The 19037-nt window shown below is 48.4% G+C and overlaps 1 protein-coding gene across 1 annotated transcript in view; it reads left to right on the top strand.

Annotated features, from left to right (window-relative positions):
• The window catches only part of LOC141198867 (extracellular calcium-sensing receptor-like), a 289207-nt gene that overhangs the window by 165385 nt on the left and 104785 nt on the right, over nucleotides 1-19037 (top strand). Inside the window, exon 3 of the mRNA XM_073663168.1 lies at nucleotides 1970-2194. Within this exon, the coding sequence (XP_073519269.1) occupies nucleotides 1970-2194 (225 nt within the window). The remainder of the gene's footprint in view (nucleotides 1-1969; nucleotides 2195-19037) is intronic.

Raw genomic sequence — 19037 nt, 5'->3', positions numbered from 1 at the left:
TGTACTCGAGTATAAGCCGACCCGACTATAAGCTAAAGTACTTAATTTTGCCACAAAAAAATGGGAAAACTTATTGACTCGAGTATAAGCCTAGGGTGAGAAATGCAGCAGCTACTGGTAAATTTCCCCATCCTAGTATGCATTGCTCCCTCATCCCCAATCCTGGTATGTATAGTCCCCTCATCCCCAAACCTGGAATGCATGGCCCACTCATCACCAATCCTGGTATGTATGGCCCCTTCATCCCCAATCCTAATATGCATGGCACCCCTCATCCCCAATCCTGGTATACATGGCTCCCTCATCCCCAATCCTGGTATGTATGGCACCTTCACCTCCAATACTGGTATGTATGGCACCCTCATCACCAAATCCTGATATGCATGGCCCTCTCATCCCCAATCCTGGTATGTATGGCCCCCCTCATCCCCAAATCCTGGTATGCATAGCCCTCCTCATCCCAATCCTGGTTTGCATGGCCCCCTCTTCCCCAATCCTGGTATGTATGGCTCCCTCATCTCCAATCCTGGCATGTATAGCCCTTTCATCTCTAATCCTGGTATGCATGGCCCCCTCATCTCCAATCCTGGTATGTATGGCACCCTCATCCCCAATTCTGGTATGCATGGCACCACTCATCCCCAATCCTGGTATGTATGACCCCCTCATCCCCAATCCCGGTATTCATGGCCCCCCTCATCCTCAATCCTGGTATGCTTGGCCCCCTCAACCTCAATCCAGGCATGCATGGCCTCCTCATCCCCAATCCTGATATGAATGGCCTCCTCATCCCCCAATCCTGGTATGTATGGCTTCCTCATCCCCCAATCCTGATATGAATGGCCTTCTCATCCCCAAATTCTATATGTATGGCACCCCCTCATCCCCCAATCCTGATATGTATGGCCCCATCACTGCACACATAAAAATAAACATTTATACTCACCTTTCATCCTCACCTCTGCTCCAGCGCTGCATCCTATTCTGCTGCAGCAGCTCATGTCAGCATCTGAGCAGCACATGGCGTCACTGCCATGCACTCTCAGACACTGATGGGAGCTGCCGGCATATTCCCTCCTCTCCATGCTGGTACTATGTGCATGGAGAAGTGTGAATATGCATTCTCTTTAGCAGCGGGCACTGTCAGCAGGAGCTGTGGCTCAGCGCTCCTCCGTGCCCGCTATTGAAGAGAATGGATATTCATTTTTCTCCACGCCCATGGGTGTGGAGAAGAGGGAATATTCATTTCCCTTTAGCAACGGGCACACGTGGTAGCTGCTGCAGCCGGCTCCTGCCTGTGCCCCGCTCCTCTGCCGCAACCCCCCCTCTATCCACCAACGGAATTTCTATATACTCGAGTCTATACCCAAGTATATGCTGAGGGGGGATTTTTCAGCACAAAAAATGTGCTGAAACACTCGGCTTATACTCGAGTATATACGGTACTTCTCTAACTTATCTTGCTTCCTCCCTTTCTTAAAAACTGCTGCAAGTGCTGGTTTATCTGCCTAGTTTATGCTGTCTTAGCTGATTTGAACTGCAGGTCTAAATAAGATACATTCTCATGTGTGACCTTTTCTGCTCCTTTCCACAATGTTCAAACACTATTTACAAATACTCTCCCTGTGATAGCATGGAAGAGCATAGAAACTCACACAGCATGGTTCTTTGCTAGACCTTCAGTTCAAATCAGCTGCTGCAACAACAGGAACTAGGCAGATAAGCCAGCACTTTCAGCAGTGTTAAAGATAGAAGGAAGCAAAATAAGGTAATGAAGTATATTATAAAAATTGATTGCTTTGAAAAATGTGATAAATATTTAAATTAAAAAAGTATAATTCCTCTTTAAAGTATTATGTCTTGTCTTGTTATCTCATTAAACTGAGCAATGTAGTTTCTTTAAATGTTATAATAATGGAGTATATGTTAAATACATTGAAATTGTAATTTACATATTTTTTTCTTTCAGCTGCTGCATTACATTAAAAAAGTAAACTTTGAAAATACAGCGGGGGAGCAAATCTACTTTGACAAGAATGGAGATATTCCGCTTTCATTAGATATCCTTAACTGGCAGCTTTATCCCAACGGTAGCAATCAGTACATTAACATTGGTAAAATTGATGCACGTGCTGCAAAAGGAATTGAGCTGCAAATTGAGGAAGGAAGTATTCTTTGGAATGGTTATAGTCATGTAAGTTTTACCCTTTTTTTTAAATCATGATGCTTACACCTTATTTCAATACAGTGTTCATCTAGAGCAGTATTTCCCAACTCCATTCCTCAAGACTCACCAACATATCATATTTTCAAAATGTCCTTAGTATTGCACAGGTGTCACGCAAGGTGTGGAAAAGTCTAAGTGCAACATGAAGGAATAAGGGGAATGAAGCCCAGACACTAGGGAAAGGGGGAGTGGAGACCATCAAGGCTGATCTGATATCACCCTGTCTACCCTATCATCACTATATTGGTTCCTGACCAATCACCACACAGGAACCTAAAACCCTGTATTTCCCTAGAGCTAGGCCATGGCTAGGAAAGGGTCGGGTGAGCGCTAGTCAGTCCCCTCTAACAACTAAAGACAACAAGGTAAACAGTCATGTGGGAAAGTAACCTAGCTGAGCCGATTTCAGAGAGATTGAGTCCTCTTAGCACCAGAAAGAAAGTAAGTGACGCGCCCCCTGGGCCTGTGCTGTGCAGGGGATACCCGGAGCCGGATCGCTGGGAGTTGTAGTCCTCCGTGGCTGTGACCCGGTCCGTGCCCAGGGCGGTCAAACTAATGGCAGTCTATTGGTGTTACAATAAGTGTCCGACTATGCCACCCATGGATTGCGGTCAGTGGGGACCGCCGCTGCGCTGCAGAACGCTGAGGCTGATGTTGTTTGCGCAGCCGAGTATGGGATAACTCCCCACGGGAGAAGTATTGCCTCAGGGCAGCTAATGTGGATGATGGGAGTGATGGTGGGAGCGTCCCAGTACTAATGGTGCTGGTGCGGCGATGAAACACAGAGACGTGTGGTGCAGTTCAGGGTCTTTACTGATGATATAAAGCAGACCCTCCCGGGAGTACTGGTTAGCAGTAGGGGCCTGGCCAGTCTGTGAGCAAGCAGGATCTCCCCCTGGCCAGGTGGAGTTGTAGGCCTCCCCGTCTATCTGCACTCTTTCCTGGCTACCTTGCTCTATGCGGGTAGAAGTAGCCCACGTCCCTGAGTATACCGTGTGGTGCTCACCCGTATGGCCGGTGACTTGGGGCCTTCTGTTAGCCTCCGCTTCACAATGGCATTGCTGGTCCCTTGCTTGTGACCGTGCCTCCGGGCTTCTACGGCCAAAGGACATGGAATCCCCTGCCGGTTGGATTCTGCTGCTGGACCTGGATGTCCCCACAGCCTCAGACTCCGTGTCCGGTATTAGTGTCTTCAACCAGGGCGAACTCTGCTCAGCTCCAGCCCCTGGTATTCAGCTACTGTTCCTACAGAGCTCCTGGTTCTTACTTTCCTTCTCCAGTCTCTGACTCACCTAATCCTGCCCCAGACCCAGTTTATAAGGGCAGATTCCTCCCCTCCCAGGTCTGGGCGGGCAGTGTTGCATGCTTAGTGCTCCTGACCAGAGAAACCTCCCAGTTGCTCTCAGACATAATATTTCTATTACTGTGGCAACCTGACCCCTGGGGTGCCACATTCCCCCTTAGTAAATTTTAGTACTCCAGGACTAAACACATTTTTAAAGAAACATAAATGCAAGGGTATAAACGATAATACAATAACATATTTACAAGAAGCTTTAGTTCTTTAAAGGTCACGGCGTGTCCGCAACCGGGTGTCAATATCACCCAAGGTGAAGTTTGTGAAACAAGAGGGCGTCCATGTCACCCAAAGTGAAGCTTTAAGCGAAGTAGGGGACCTTTCCAAAGCAAACCCCTCGCGTTGGCCTTGGGCGTGGCTGCAAGGCTAGACTAACTACTTTGGGCCGCAAAGAGGCCACGCCAGACAGGTTTTCTCTTCCGCGGCCATCTTCGCAAGAGGCACAATGTGCAACTATCTACAAAACTGTTGCGGTTATCCAGTGTCCATAACCTGTTAGTCCAAAGAAATCTGCAGGGTAACTGAGAAACATAATTAATAACAGGCAACAACAAAAACCATAATCAGTTAAACAGATAAATTCACAGTGCATTAGTTTAGATTCTCCAGCGAGCGGGCATCTGACCTCTAGTGACTCTAGTGGACCTACGGAGCTCACTAACTGGTTCTGCACTACAGGGTGTAGGGGATGTTATGGGTAAGCTGGGCAGCTGTCTGCGCACTCTTTGGCTCACTAGGGGCACGGCAGGCTCACTACTAGCAGAGGGTTGATCCTCCTGCGCTGCTGGTGTGGACTCTTCTGCCTCCTGGGCCGGCTGCTCTTCCAGCTCTACCTGGTCTTCTGTAGGCACTTGAGGGGCTGGCTCGAGAAAGGTGAGGACGGGCACCATGATAGCGTTGTTTACTTGTGTCCAGGACCGGGGAAAGTCTCCGAGTACGGTGGTGATCATTTCCTCCTTTTCCTCTACGGGTTGAGGGTCTTCCTGATCTTCATCCGTGCTTTGCAACTTCTCGGGGCACTTTTTCAGGTGGTCTCTGGAGACAGTGGCTGTGGTCTCTCCTCCATCTTTGCTGATGACGTACACCTTTGGATTATTGTGGCTTGAGGGCAGTACGGTGTACGAGTTCTTTTCCCATTGGTCGTCCAACTTATGGAGCCACCTTTTTCTTTTCAAGACCTGCTCTCCAGGTACCAGGGGAACAGCGGGAGCATGTTGGTTATAAGTCCTCTCCTGCCTTTCTCTTGATTGACAGAGACTTCGCTCGACGCTCTCCTGTACTTTCCGGTACTGCTGCTGCCGTTCTGTATCCCAGTCTGCTTCTGGCGAGGTGTCCTCAGGTGTCAGGACTCCCATATCCAGGTCAACAGGCAGCTTACCAGGTCTTGCTCGCATTAGGTAAGCCGGGGTACAGTTGGTGGAACCTACCGGGATGTGGTTGTACAGGTCCACCAGATCGGGCAGTTTCTCAGGCCACAGACTGCGTTCTTCCAGGGGCAATGTTTTTAGCAGATCTATCACCACCTGGTTCATCTTCTCGCAGAGTCCATTGGTTTGGGGGTGATAGGGCGTTGTTCTTATCTTCTTGCAGCCATAGAGGTTTCAGAACTCCTGGAAGACCTCCGCTTCGAAGGCTGGTCCTTGGTCCGTCAGCACTTGGTCCGGGTACCCGTGTGGGTGGCAGAAGTGCAGCTGGAAGGCTCTGGATGCTGTCTGAGCCGTCAAGTCTTTGACAGGGACCACCACCAGGAACCGGGAGTAGTGATCCAAGATGGTTAGGGCGTAGACATACCCGCTTCTGCTTGGAGCCAGTTTAACATGGTCCAGAGCAACCAGTTCCAGCGGCTGCCTGGTGATGATGGGCTGCAGGGGAATCCTCTGGCTGGCACGGTCCATTCTTCCTAGATTGCACGGGCCACAGTCTCTACACCACCTCTCAATGGCTCCTCTCATGCCTATCCAGTGGAACCGTTCACGCAGCAGTAACTCCAGCTTCTTCCATCCGAAGTGCCCTGTCCCATTGTGGTAGGCCTCGAGCACCATAGCTGCGTCCCATCTCGGTACCACCACCTGCCAGATCAGCTCATGTGTCCGGGAATTGACCATTCTGCGGCACAACTTCTCCTTGTAGAGAAACAGTCTGCTTTTCTCCGTCCACAGTTGCTTGGTCTCTTCCGGAGTGTCTGGGTCCAGGCGGGCGTCAGTCTGGGTCAGCATCTCCTTCACCAGACGGACTGCGGTGTCACTGTCTTGCGTCTCCGCCCAGTTGTAGTGGGGTAAGGGGTTGAACGTAGTGGATCGCTGGCCCCTCACACGGTGGGAATACTGGGTAATCCCATGACGGTGGAACGCAGGGAGTTCAACCTCTTCCAGTTCTTCTGGATCTTCCCCTCCGTCCGGAAGGTTCGGCATCCTGGACAGGGCGTCCGCATTGGTATTGGAGCATCCTGCCCGGTACTTGATCGTGAACTCAAAATTGGACAGGTGGGCCATCCATCTCTGCTCCAGGGCACCCAGTCTTGCAGTGTCCAGGTGTGTCAACGGGTTGTTGTCCATGTACACGGTGAACCTGGAAGAGGCAAGGTAATGCTTGAAACGTTCGGTTACTGCCCACACCACTGCCAGGAACTCTAACTTGAACGAGCTTTAATTCTCAGGGTTTCTTTCCATAGGTCGCAGTTTTCAGCTGACGTAAGCAATTACCCGTTCTCTCCCCTGCTGGATCTGGGACAGTACGGCTCCTAGCCCGATGTTGCTTGCGTCCGTGTGGAGGATAAAGGGCTGGCTGTAATCAGGGTACGCCAGGATTTCATCCCCCATGAGGGCCATCTTCAGCTGGCGGAAGGACTCCTCTTCCAGCTTTTCCCATTTGAAGGGTGGCTTCTGGTTTTTGGCCTTCCTGGACTGGCCTATCAGGAGGTCCTGCATAGGAGCTGCCTTTTTGGTAAAACCAGGAATGAATCTTCGGTAGTAGCCTACCAACCCGAGGAACTGCCGCACTTCCTTTATGCTGGATGGTCTTGGCCAGTCCTTAATCACGGTGATCTTGTCAGGGTCAGGGGCCACTCCGTCAGCACTCACCACGTGTCCCAGGTGCTGTACCTTTGGCTTCAGTAGATGACACTTTGAGGGTTTTACCTTTAGGCCATAGTTTGCCAGGGCTTCAAACACTTCTGTCAGGTGTTCCAGATGGTCCTCATAGGTCTTGGAATAGACGATGACATCGTCCAGGTATAATAGGACCGTCTCGAAGTTCCGGTGTCCCAGACAGCATTCCATCAACCGTTGGAAGGTTCCTGGTGTGTTGCAGAGCCCGAACGGCATATAGTTAAATTCACTGAGTCCCATCGGGGTGGTGAATGCGGTCTTCTCCCGGTCTGCCTCTGCTACAGGAACCTGCCAGTACCCGCTAGTGAGATCCAAAGTAGAGAAGAAGTTAGCAGATTTTAATGCAGCTAAGGACTCTTCTATCCTTGGTAACGGGTAGGCATCTTTGTGTGTGATACGGTTGACCTTCCTGTAGTCTACACACATTCTCATGGTGTTGTCTTTCTTTTTCACTAAGACCAGTGGAGCTGCCCAGTGGCTACAGCTGTCCCTAATTACCCCAGCCTCCTTCATGTCTTTTAGCATCCCCTTGGCTTGTTGATAGTGTGCAGGGGGTACGGGTCGGTATCTCTCCTTTATGGGAGGATGGTCTCCCGTTGGGATGTGATGTTCTACCCCCTTTACTCGCCCGAAGTCCAGCGGGTGTTTACTAAACACTCTCTCATACTCTTGAACCACCCGATAGACTCCCTGTTTTTGGTGTGAGGGAGTGGAGTCAGTACCCAAATGCAGTTGCTGACACCAGTCCTCCATTGGTTTCTTAGAGCCGTTAACTTCCTCTGGTTGAGATTGAGGCAAGGGTTCCACGGCCTGTACAGAGTTCTGGTTGATGATGAACAATTTGGCTAGCGTGGCATACCGGGGCAGGTATACTTTTCTCTCCCCAATATTTATGATGCGGACTGGTACCCTCCCGTGGCGTACATCGACTGTTATGATCTGCTATAAGCACTAAGGAAAGGCAGGAGATCTGTCCCTACAATAGAACTAAACTCAAACCCTACAATGTAACGGGGAACCTGATCCTGCGATCAGACCCACTAAAGTCCTCGGCTAGTCTGTACGAAGACCTATAGATGTAAGGGAGGGATCCCTACAAGAACTAGGGACTGGGATAAGTTGGACACCTCCTAGCAGAAATGTAGCAGTCAAAGACAAACACACAACAAAGAGCATAGAGGTCAGAAGACCTAGCAAAACTAACAGAGAACGGTAACAGAGCACCAAGCTAGCTCAAGAGTAGTAAATACAATGAAGTCCAGCAAGGCCAGGAGGGCGGAGCCGGATTAAATAGGCAAAAATGGTCATGTGACCAGCAAACCAGAAAAAAACCTAACAGGAGAGTTCTAACAGTATCCCCTCTTCTAAGAGGATCCTCCGGATCCCCTAGGCCCAGGCTTATCAGGAAACCTCCTGTGAAACGCTCTGACAAGTCTGGAAGCAGAAACATCATCCACCCTCACCCATGAGTTATCCTCAGGTCCGAAACCCTTCTATCGACGAGATACTGCAAACTTCCTCTATACCGTCTAGAATTTAGGATGCGGGAAATTTCATATTCCCCGTCCTCCACCACCGGAGGAACAGTGGCAGAGGCGTCACCATCCAACACGTCAGCTCTTTTCAACAGAGAAACATGAAACACTGGGTTAATCTTCCGGGAGGTAGGAACCTCCAACCTAACAGCAGATTGGTTAACTATCTGAAGCACCTTAAAGGGCCCTACAAACTTGGGACCCAATTTTTTAGAAGGAATCCTCAACCGCAGATTCTTAGAGGACAACCAAACCATGTCACCAACAGCAAACAAAACCTCTTGCCGTTTCCTATCAAAGTACCTCTTAGATTTTTTGTTAGCCTCCTGAAGATTACCACGCACATCCGTCCAAACTCGCTCCAAATCACCGGAAAAACTCTCCTCCTCAGGCACAGCCGATACCAATTTGGAGAATGACCCAAAAGACGGATGTCTCCCAGAACAACAAAAAAAAAGCGAACACCCAGCAGAAGAGGATGTATGGTTGTTAAGAGCAAATTCAGCAAGTGGCAGAAACTCAGACCACCCCTCTTGATTGTCTGCCACAAAACAACGCAAGAACTGCTCAACATCCTGGTTCTTCCTTTCTGTCTGGCCATTAGACTCAGGATGATATCCGGATGTAAACGACAAATGAACTCCCAACCTGTCACAAAATGCACGCCAAAAACGAGCCACGAACTGAGGTTCCCTATCAGAAACAATGTCAGTAGGAACACCATGTAGTCTGACAATTTCCTTGACAAAGGCCTTAGCGAGTGTCTTAGCGCAAGGCAGTTTGATGAAGGGAACCAAGTGACACATCTTGCTAAAACGGTCCACGACCACCCAGATGACCGTGAAACCTTCAGAGGGGGGAAGGTCAGTAATAAAGTCCATAGCCAGATGTGTCCAAGGTGCACTAGGAACCTCCAGAGGGCAAAGCAACTCCGCAGCAGGAGCATGCGAAGACTTGGATCTAGCACACACAGTACATTGACGCACCCACTTAATGACTTCCTTCTGCCATCCAGGCCACCAAAAACTGCGACCCACAAGTCTCTTGGTCTCAGACCTGCCAACCGAGACTCATGACACTCAAGAAACAAATTTCTCCTAAATGTCCTATGCACAAACAACCTACCATGGGGAGTGTTAGATGGGGCATTCTCCTGAGCTTTAAGAATCTCATCCTCCAAAATGGAGTCCAAAGCAGCAATCACAACACCTTCTTGTAAAATGCTCTCCTCCTCCTCCTCAGCACCGACCATGGGAGAAAAGCTGCGAGACAAAGCATCCGCTTTAACATTCTTGGTACCCGGGATGTAAGTAACGGAAAAATTAAACCGCGAGAAAAAAAATGCCCACCTAGCCTGACGGGCATTCAAGCACTTGGCAGCATCAAGATAGATCAGATTTTTATGATCAGTGAAAACCTGAATGGGAAATTCAGCACCTTCCAAGAGGTGACGCCAGTGTTCAAATGCGAGTTTAATAGCCAGCAATTCCCGATTACCAATATCGTAATTAAGTTCAGTCTCAGAAAATTTTTTTTGAAAAAAAAGCACAGGGATGTATTCCATCCTTGTTTTCCTGGGACAACACCGCATCGACCCCCACAGAAGAAGCATCAACCTCAACCAAAAACGGCTTAGTCACATCAAGCTGCATAAGGATGGGAGCAGAGGTGAACCTCTCCTTAAGAAGCACAAAAGCTTCAATGGCCTCAGAAGTCCACTGAACCGCATTTGCACCTTTCCTGGTGAGATCGGTCAGCGGTTTGACAATAATAGAAATTTTTTTTATGAATTTTCTGTAATAATTGGCGAAACCCAAAAACCTCTGTATCGATTTCAAACCAATAGGCCTAGGCCATTCCTGCACAGCTTGAACTTTAACCGGGTCCATCTCAAAACCTTCACTGGAGATAATGTAACCCAAAAAACTAATTCTCTGTACAGCGAACTCACATTTCTCTAGCTTAGCAAAAAGCGAATTGTCCATTAATAACTGTAAAACCTCACGTACGCTCTGCCAATGAGACTCCAGATCAGGCGAATAAATCAGAATGTCATCCAAATACACAACCACATTTTTGCCGATTAAAGGTCCAAAGATGTCATTAATAAGATTCTGAAAAAATGCTGGAGCATTGGTAAGACCAAAAGGCATAACCAGATTCTCAAAATGACCCACAGGAGTGTTAAAAGCAGTCTTCCATTCATCACCCTCCTTCATGCGCAACAAATTGTATGCCCCCGGAGATCAATTTTAGAGAACCACTTGGCCCCCACTAACTGGTTAAATAAATCAGGAATCAAAAGCAGTGGGTAAGGATTGCGTACAGTAATTTTATTAATCTCACGAAAGTCCAGACAAGAACGTAAACCGCCATCTTTTTTTTTTACAAAAAAAAATCCAACAGCCACAGGAGACTTGGAAGGCCTAATGTGACCGGCGGCCAAGCTTGTCTGTATGTATTCCTCCAAAGCCTTTCTCTCAGGAATAGTAAGATTAAATAAATGACTTTTAGGAAGAGTCGCTCCAGGGATAAATTCAATGGTACAATCATAGTCTCTATGGGGAGGCAAAATTTGTGACTCCTCCTCAGAAAAAACTCTCCAAAAATCCTGAATAGGTACAGGTAATTCCCCTTTTTCCACCGCAGCAATACGTCCGTTACAATACTTGTCATAACATTTAGGGCTCCAGGACTTAATTTCATTGGTAGACCAATCCAGTACAGGATTGTACAATTTTAACCAGGGCAACCCCAATATTACTGGAGAAGGCAAATTATCCAATACCACCAAATCCAAATTCTCTTGATGAATACCATTAATAGTGAGGGGAAATTCACAGACCTTATGAGTAACACTCTTCATGGGAGAGCCATCAACAGAAACCACAGCAATAGGGGATGACAAAAGTTTAGGTTTTAATTTAAGTTTTTCCAAGAATCCCCCATCAATCACATTCAGAGTAGAACCACAATACAAAAATACCCGAAATTCATTAAATTCATCCTGAGCAGCAGTAGTAGCAGATAGGAATACTCCCTTAGAATTTAAACAGGCTATACGTGCATGACTGACCATTTTTTTTTCTTTCTTCATACGAAGCACACAGTTCTTAATAAAATGACCAGAATTTCCGCAATAGAAGCACAAACCTTCAGAAAGCCTGCAGTCTTTTTCCTGAGAGCGGGGTGCCATCGCCACAATCTCCATCGGCTCTCCTTTGTCAGCACAGACCCTCTCAGGACTCGGAGCAGACATAGCAGAGGATTTGCTCTCATTAAACCTTGCACATAGTCTCCTGTCCACCCGTATAGCTAATTGCATTGCCTCCTGCAAGTTTCCAGGTGTGGGATAAGCAATCAGTAAATCCTTAACCCTTTCACCTAGCCCTGCAAGAAACAAGCTTTTCAAAGCTGAATCGTTCCACCCCACCTGGGCAGACAACCGACGGAAGTGAGAACAATATTTTTCCACATTACCTGATCCCTGCCTCAGATGTCTCAATTCAGACTCAGCAGATGAGACACGATCAGGATCATCGTACAACAAACCCAAAGCAGAAAAAAAACTATCCACTGAACTAAAGCACGGATCACTAGGTTGGAGAGAGAAGGCCCATCCGTGAGGATCTTTGCGCAAAAGTGACATTATGAACCCTATGCACTGTGATTCATCACCAGAGGATCCGGGTCTCAAATGAAAATACAATAAACAAGCATTTTTAAAAGAAAAAAATCTTGTTGTTCACCAAAAAATAGATCAGGCAGACGTACCTTCGGCTCCACAAAATGTGCTCCAGAACAGCTACTCACGTGTTGTTGGAGCTTGGCCACCTCCAGAGAGAGTCCCTGCAAGCGTTGAGCCAAATCTTGAACCGAGACCATGATGGAAAACTGGAGGTCTTTCCTTAGAGAAAATTTTTTTTTTTTTTTGGGCTGGACTTACTGTTATGATCTGCTACAAGCACTAAGGAAAGGCAAGAGATCTGTCCCTACAATAGAACTAAACTCGAACCCTACGATGTAACGGGGAACCTGATCCTGCGATCGGACCCGTTAAAGTCCTCGGCTAGTCTTTACGAAGACCTATAGATGTAAGGGAGGGATCCCTACAAGAACTAGGGACTGGGATAAGTTGGACACCTCCTAGCAGAAATGTAGCAGTCAAAGACAAACACACAACAAAGAGCATAGAGGTCAGAAGACCTAGCAAAACTAACAGAGAACGGTAACAGAGCACCAAGCTAGCTCAAGAGTAGTAAATACAATGAAGTCCAGCAAGGCCAGGAGGGCGGAGCCGGATTAAATAGGCAAAAATGGTCATGTGACCAGCAAACCAGAAAAAAACCTAACAGGAGAGTTCTAACATCGACCACCCCCCGTGCTGTCAAAATGGTGGGCCTACTGTCTGAGTAGACGGGTTCTACCATTGCTTGGTAGTCTCTACCTTTTAGACCAATAGCTGCCCGGCACCAAATCATCATCTCACTTTTTTGGGGCATGGTAATAGGGGACGGGTCACACATTCTCACTCTACCTATCTCACCACCAAATAGTTCCACCTGTTGCCGTTTCATCAGTGCCCGGATCTCTTTTTGGAGGACACGCTGCTGGCTGGAACTGGAGTTCTTGGCAACCTGTTGCAAAATAAGAATCACCTCTGCAAGACAGTTTTCGATTACATTAGTACCTAGGGTTATTTTTGGATGACTCTCACGACGGTCAATGTCCACAATGATCAATCCTTGTGCCGGAAGTTCAACTTTACCGACCTTGATGGTCACCTCCTTAAATCCTATCCGCCGCACGGGCTGACCATTGCTGGCGATAATGCTCAGGTCGTCATCTGGGTAGCGGGTTATGTCCGAGTCATTCCAGTACCGCTTGAAGAGCACGTACGGGATGGTAGCGACCTGTGACCCGGTGTCCAGTAGGGCACTCATAGGAATGCCGTCCAGTACCACAGGCAAGACCGGACATCCCCCTACGTATTTGTCACGCCAGTTCGATGGGCCTGATGATCTTATGCCTGGGGGTTGGCCCTCTACCCCAGGTTGTGCCCGTTTAAATGACAGTACCTTGCCATATGTCCGGGTTGATTGCAGCGGCGGCAGATGGGTCGTCCGTCCTCGTTGCATCTGTCGCTGGGTCTTCCTCTAGCCGGTGGGGTCCTCCTCAGTCGGCGCCATGGGACGTCCTCCAGTCCGGATGCCAGCTGGATCTTTCCTGGAGAAGAGACCTGTAAAGACTGCACAGTTTTGGTTAGCGCGGCAACGCTCTTAGTCAGATCTTGGACCTGATGGTGCAGGTCTGTAGCCGGGTTATTGTTCAAAGCCTGAGCATCAGCTCCCACAGGCCCTGCAGACAAGGGCGCCGCGTCCTGGGGATAAGTGATAGCAGGGCGCCTGTGGGTCACAGCGCCACCTGGTGCTGGTTCTCGGAGCACCCGGATGGCTCTGTCCTTGAATTGTGCAAAGTCCAGGTCAGGGTCCTGTAAGGCCATTGCCCGCAACTGGGTTCGGTGGGCATTGCACAGTAGACCCTCAATAAATTGTTCAGTCAACAGCTTGTCTTCATTTCCCACGCTGTCAGGGTCTGCCTGCTTAATGGCTCTCAGGGCCTCTTGTAGGTTTAGAGCATAGTCTCTTATACTTTCATGTGCCCGTTGTTTGCACCCGTAAAATCTGAGCTTTATTTTGGCTGAGGTGCGGGTATCAAATGTGTCTTTCAGCCGGGCTAGTATTTCTCTAACAGTCCTCTTCTTCCCAGGTGACCAGGACTTTACCTCCCTTTGGGCTGCCCCGATTAACTGGGCAACCAGGATGCTCACTTTTTGCTCTTCAGTAAGGGGGTATACCTGGAAGAGGCTATCCAGTCTTTCCCTAAAGTCACTTAGGGTATGTGACTCCCCTGAGTACTGGAGTAGCCAGGTTGCTCCCGGGATATAGGGCATGGTGAATGGCATGACCGCAGCAGCGGTTGCGCTAGAGGCCGGTGTGGCAGTGGAGCTCCCCTCGGTGTCCGACATCCTCCTTCCCCCCTAGTGGACCGTGGCCTACTTTGCGATGCTCTTCTTACATAGGTCGCGGCTCCGCAGTCAATCGTCGGGGTAGAGGACCTGGCGTCGCGCTCCGATGACGTCAGCATCGCTCTTCCTCCCTTCCAGGACCTTGTGCAGCGTCAGTGCGTGGGGCGGAGCTTCGGATCTCGCGCGCTTTCGGTGTCCACGCCACTCTTCTTCCCGCGCGACATCCCGAAGATGGTGTCCGAAGGCGGGAAGCGGCTGCGGATGGCGGGAAGACGGCAGAAGATGGCGGGAAACGACCCAAGATGGCGTCCGATGGCGGGAAACTGCTCCGGACGGCGGGAAACTTCACCACAGGTAAGTACAAAAGTCTTTTTCAGGCACGCAGTACCCGGTGGTTGCGGGCACGAAATCCTGCTGACTACGCCAAAGTTGACGCGCCCCCTGGGCCTGTGCTGTGCAGGGAATACCCGGAGCCAGATCGCTGGGGGTTGTAGTCCTCCATGGCTGTGACCCGGTCCGTGCCCAGGGCGGTCAAACTAATGGCAGTCTATTGGTGTTACAATAAGTGTCCGACTACGCCACCCGTGGATTGCGGTCAGTGGGGACCGCCGCTGCGCTGCAGACCGCTGAGGCTGATGTTGTTTGCGCAGCCGAGTATGGGATAACTCCCCACGGGAGAAGTATTGCTTCAGGGCAGCTAATGTGGATGATGGGAGTGATGGTGGGAGCGTCCCAGTACTAATGGTGCTGGTGCGGCGATGAAACACAGAGACGTGTGGTGCAGTTCTGGGTCTTTACTGATGGTATAAAGCAGACCCTCCTGGGAGTACTGGTTAGCAGTAGGGGCCTGGTCAATCTGTGAGCAAGCAGGATCTCCCCCTGGCCAGGTGGAGTTGTAGGCCTCCCCGTCTATCTGCACTCTTTCCTGGCTACCTTGCTCTATGCGGGTAGAAGTAGCCCACGTCCCTGAGTATACCGTGTGGTGCTTACCCATATGGCCGGTGACTTGGGGCCTTCTGTTAGCCTCCGCTTCACAATGGCGTTGCTGGTCCCTTGCTTGTGACCGTGCCTCCGGGCTTCTATGGCCAGAGGACATGGAATCCCCTGCCGGTTGGATTCTGCTGCTGGACCTGGATGTCCCCACAGCCTCGGACTCCGTGTCCGGTATTAGTGTCTTCAACCAGGGCGAACTCTGCTCAGCTCCAGCCCCTGGTATTCAGCTACTGTTCCTACAGAGCTCCTGGTTCTTACTTTCCCTCTCCAGGCTCTGACTCACCTGATCCCGCCCCAGACCCAGTTTATAAGGGCAGATTCCTCCCCTCCCAGGTCTGGGCGGGCAGTGTTGCATGCTTAGGGCTCCTGACCAGAGAAACCTCCCACTTGCTCTCAGACATAATATTTCTATTACTGTGGCAACCAGACCCCTGGGGTGCCACATAAGAACTGCACTTGCTCCAAGCTTTCACAAGGAAACATGTGAATATCACCAGTGACTCCCTAAAGCAGACTAAAAGTATTTAAACACCCAGGCCAGCATGTTAATTAGAGCAGGAGGGAGGTAGCCGCTGGGTCCTATAGTAAAACAGCTTCTAAGAAGGTGTCTGTAATGCCAATCGAAGAGATCTCCTGCAACCAACAGCAGGGCGACTGTCTGTCTCATCTGACACTCCAGTGACAGTACCCCCACATCCTCTCCTCTGAAACATAACCTTTCCACTGCACCAAGTATTGTAGGGAACAACATTGGAAGTGAGAATCTACAATCCTCGAAATTTGAAACTCCAGATTACCATCAACCATTACTGGGGGCAGTGGTAGGGGTGAGGGCTCAAGACATTCCACATATTTCTTGAGTAAGGACCTGTGGAAAACATTGTGGACTTTAAGGGCCTGAGGAAGCTCAAGATGAAACGCTGCTGGGTTAATGACAGCGGTTATTTTATAGGGTGTCGGGACCAATAAACCTAGGTCCCAGCTTCTAAGAAGGGACCTTCAACTTGATATTCCTTGTAGACAACTACACAAGGTCATTCACATTCAGGTCCGGACCTGGAAAGCTTTTTCTGTCAGCAATGCGTTTATACCTGTCTCCCATGATGTTTAAATTACTCAGGAATCCCACTAAACTGAGGAGAGTAACGAAGCAAAACGTTCCTCTTCAGGCACTCCCGAAGCTCCTCCCCCACTAAAGGTACCAAACTGTGGATGTAACCGCATGCACCAAAGAACGGTGACCTGCCAGTGGATTCTTGACTATAGATGAGCAAATATGTTCTAAATCTGATTTCAAATGTTAAGTTCGACATGAATGTGACACATTCGGATTCGTGATCGGAAGGGCGAGCAAAATTTGATATATTTGGGAAAATCAGTAACGATCGGCGAATTTACGTGGTTACGAGATTACGGGGCAACTACTGCGTTTTTTACAGTTTTGTTACCATAGTGCTTGCGTATGATGAGCGGGGAGACGTGGCAGATGAGTGGGGGGGCTGTTTTTTGTTTTTTTTCCTTCCTGTAGGGGGTAACTTTAAGTCAGGAAAGCGCAGTTAGCCAATTAGAGCGCAGGAAGCATCCACTGTGTCCCAGACACAAGGGCTTCTGCAATTGGCTGCTGAAATCACATGTCCTCTCTATATAAAAACCGGCCTGTAATGAGAGATATTAGCTAGATAGAGGGGCGCTTCTGTAGTCAGATAGTGTAGATAAGTCCTGTGCTGTGTACCTGTTCAATTGACCTTGCAGACTTTTTGTTTTTGTTTTTGTGCAATTACTGAGATTCTCACTAGTGATGAGTGAGCATTAAAATGCTTGGGTACTCATTGTTTGAGTTGAGAAAATTGGAATGCTCGAGTGCTCAGTCTAACAAGCCCAATGTAAGTCTATGGGAAACTCGAGCCTTTTTCCAGCAGCTATCCCGGGCGGTCTGCAGAGGGCCTAAAATTTTCCCAAATCGATGGGAACAGTGCTCAAATGACATGGGAACAGCTTGGGGTAGACCCCTGGAAGCATTTCTGACTCCCAAGTCACTGCTATCAACAATGTTGTCTGAGGTTTTACGCCACTTTTAGGACTCACAATAAAACATACAAAAACTAAACCAAAATGGATTTTCCTGGGAAATATGTTAAGTAACATCATTTCCAGGGTAAAGACTTGTACATAAGGCAAAATACATATGCAAAAACAAAAATGCTCCACCACTCCTTGAGCTATATTCACAAGTAGGGTTTTTGATGTGTTTTTGTACTTTTGCATTGCTTTCAACCAAGATAATACATTCACCAAGAAATGTAATTTTAACATTTTACAACCTTATCTGGCCATGTGGTGTGTGACACATCATCAGACATATCCTGTTTCACTTGTGATGGAGGGACTCTGAAAGTCACAAAGCCTATTTTTATAGGGCCATCAGGCAGCCCTTACTATTCTTAAAGGGCCAGCAATCGGCCCTCGCTATTGTTAGAGAGCCATCAGCCGGCTATGCTTTGTTATTCCCATTATTAATGAGTGGATCTCCTATACTGTTATTGCATATGCAGCAACTGCAAGGGCTGCCAAAAATTTTGTATGCAACCCAATACCCCATTGAAGAGAAATAGAGGAGGGTCTCAGTAAAAAAATGTTCCCATTATAAAGGAGTGGGTCTCCTATAGTGGTAATGCCCATTCTATGACTGAAAGGGCTGCCAAAATTTGGAAAAAGCCCCACTACCAATTTAAAGACCCATAGATATGGGCCACAGCAATGACATGTTCCCATTAGAAAGGAGAGGGTCTGCTATATAGTTATAAGGTATGCAGTGAGTCCAAAGGCTGCCAAAAATTTTGGAAAAACCCCACTAACAATTTAAAGACACATAGAGCAGGGCCACAGTAACAACATATTCCCATTAGAAAGGAGAGGGTCTGCTATACAGTTATAGGGCATGCAGTGAGTCCAAAGGCTGCCAAAAATTTTGGAAAAACCCCACTAACAATTTAAAGATACATAGAGCTGGGCCACAGTAACAAGTACGACATGTAGCCATTAGAAAGGAAAGGGTCTGCTATTCAGTTATAGGGTATGCAGTGAGTCCAACGGCTACCAAAATTTAGGAAAAACCTTACTAACAATTAAAAGACACATAGAGGTGGGCCTCAGTAATTCCATATTCCCACTAGAAAGGAGATGGTCTCCCATACTGTTTTCCTATGCAGTGACTGCAATGGCTGTCAAAAATTTGGAGGCACTCCAATGCCCCTGGCAAGAGATGTAGAGGTCAGAAGGTCTCCTGAAAACAATGTTCCTCTTATTAGAAAGTGTGTATCCCATACTCTTTGCCTATGCAGTGAAGCAACGGCTGCCAAAAATTTGGAGGAACTTCAATGTCCCTTGCAAGAGACGTAGATATGTTGATATGGTACATATGGTGGTGATATGGTGGTAGAGAATGAGGATGCAGAGAAGGAAGAGGACAAGAGCAAATAGACAAAATCAGGAAGCGTATACCCATGGCTGGGTGTGAAGACAGAGGTGCATGGGAATAGAGTTTGACCTCCCCAAAAAAAGACACCGAAGTTGAGTTTTTGTTATGCTGCTATCATTCGGTGGTGTTGAGAAGTCTGGCCCAATCCAGCCCTTGTTCATTGTTATAAGAGTCAGCCTGACAGCATTTTCATTTGACAGGCGGATGCACCTATCAGTTTATAATTCAACCAGGGGCACTAAAAACCCGTTCTGACAAAACGCTAGTGGCAGGACAGGCGAGGACCTCAAAGGTGTAGAGAGCAAGTTCATG

The sequence above is a fragment of the Phyllobates terribilis genome, unplaced genomic scaffold (genome assembly GCF_046119375.1).
Source record: "Phyllobates terribilis strain yellow unplaced genomic scaffold, ASM4611937v1 Scaffold_107__1_contigs__length_5663174, whole genome shotgun sequence".
NCBI lineage: Eukaryota > Metazoa > Chordata > Amphibia > Anura > Dendrobatidae > Phyllobates > Phyllobates terribilis.
The sequence above is the reverse complement of the archived record's forward strand: the minus strand, read 5'-3'. Positions and strand labels throughout refer to the sequence as shown.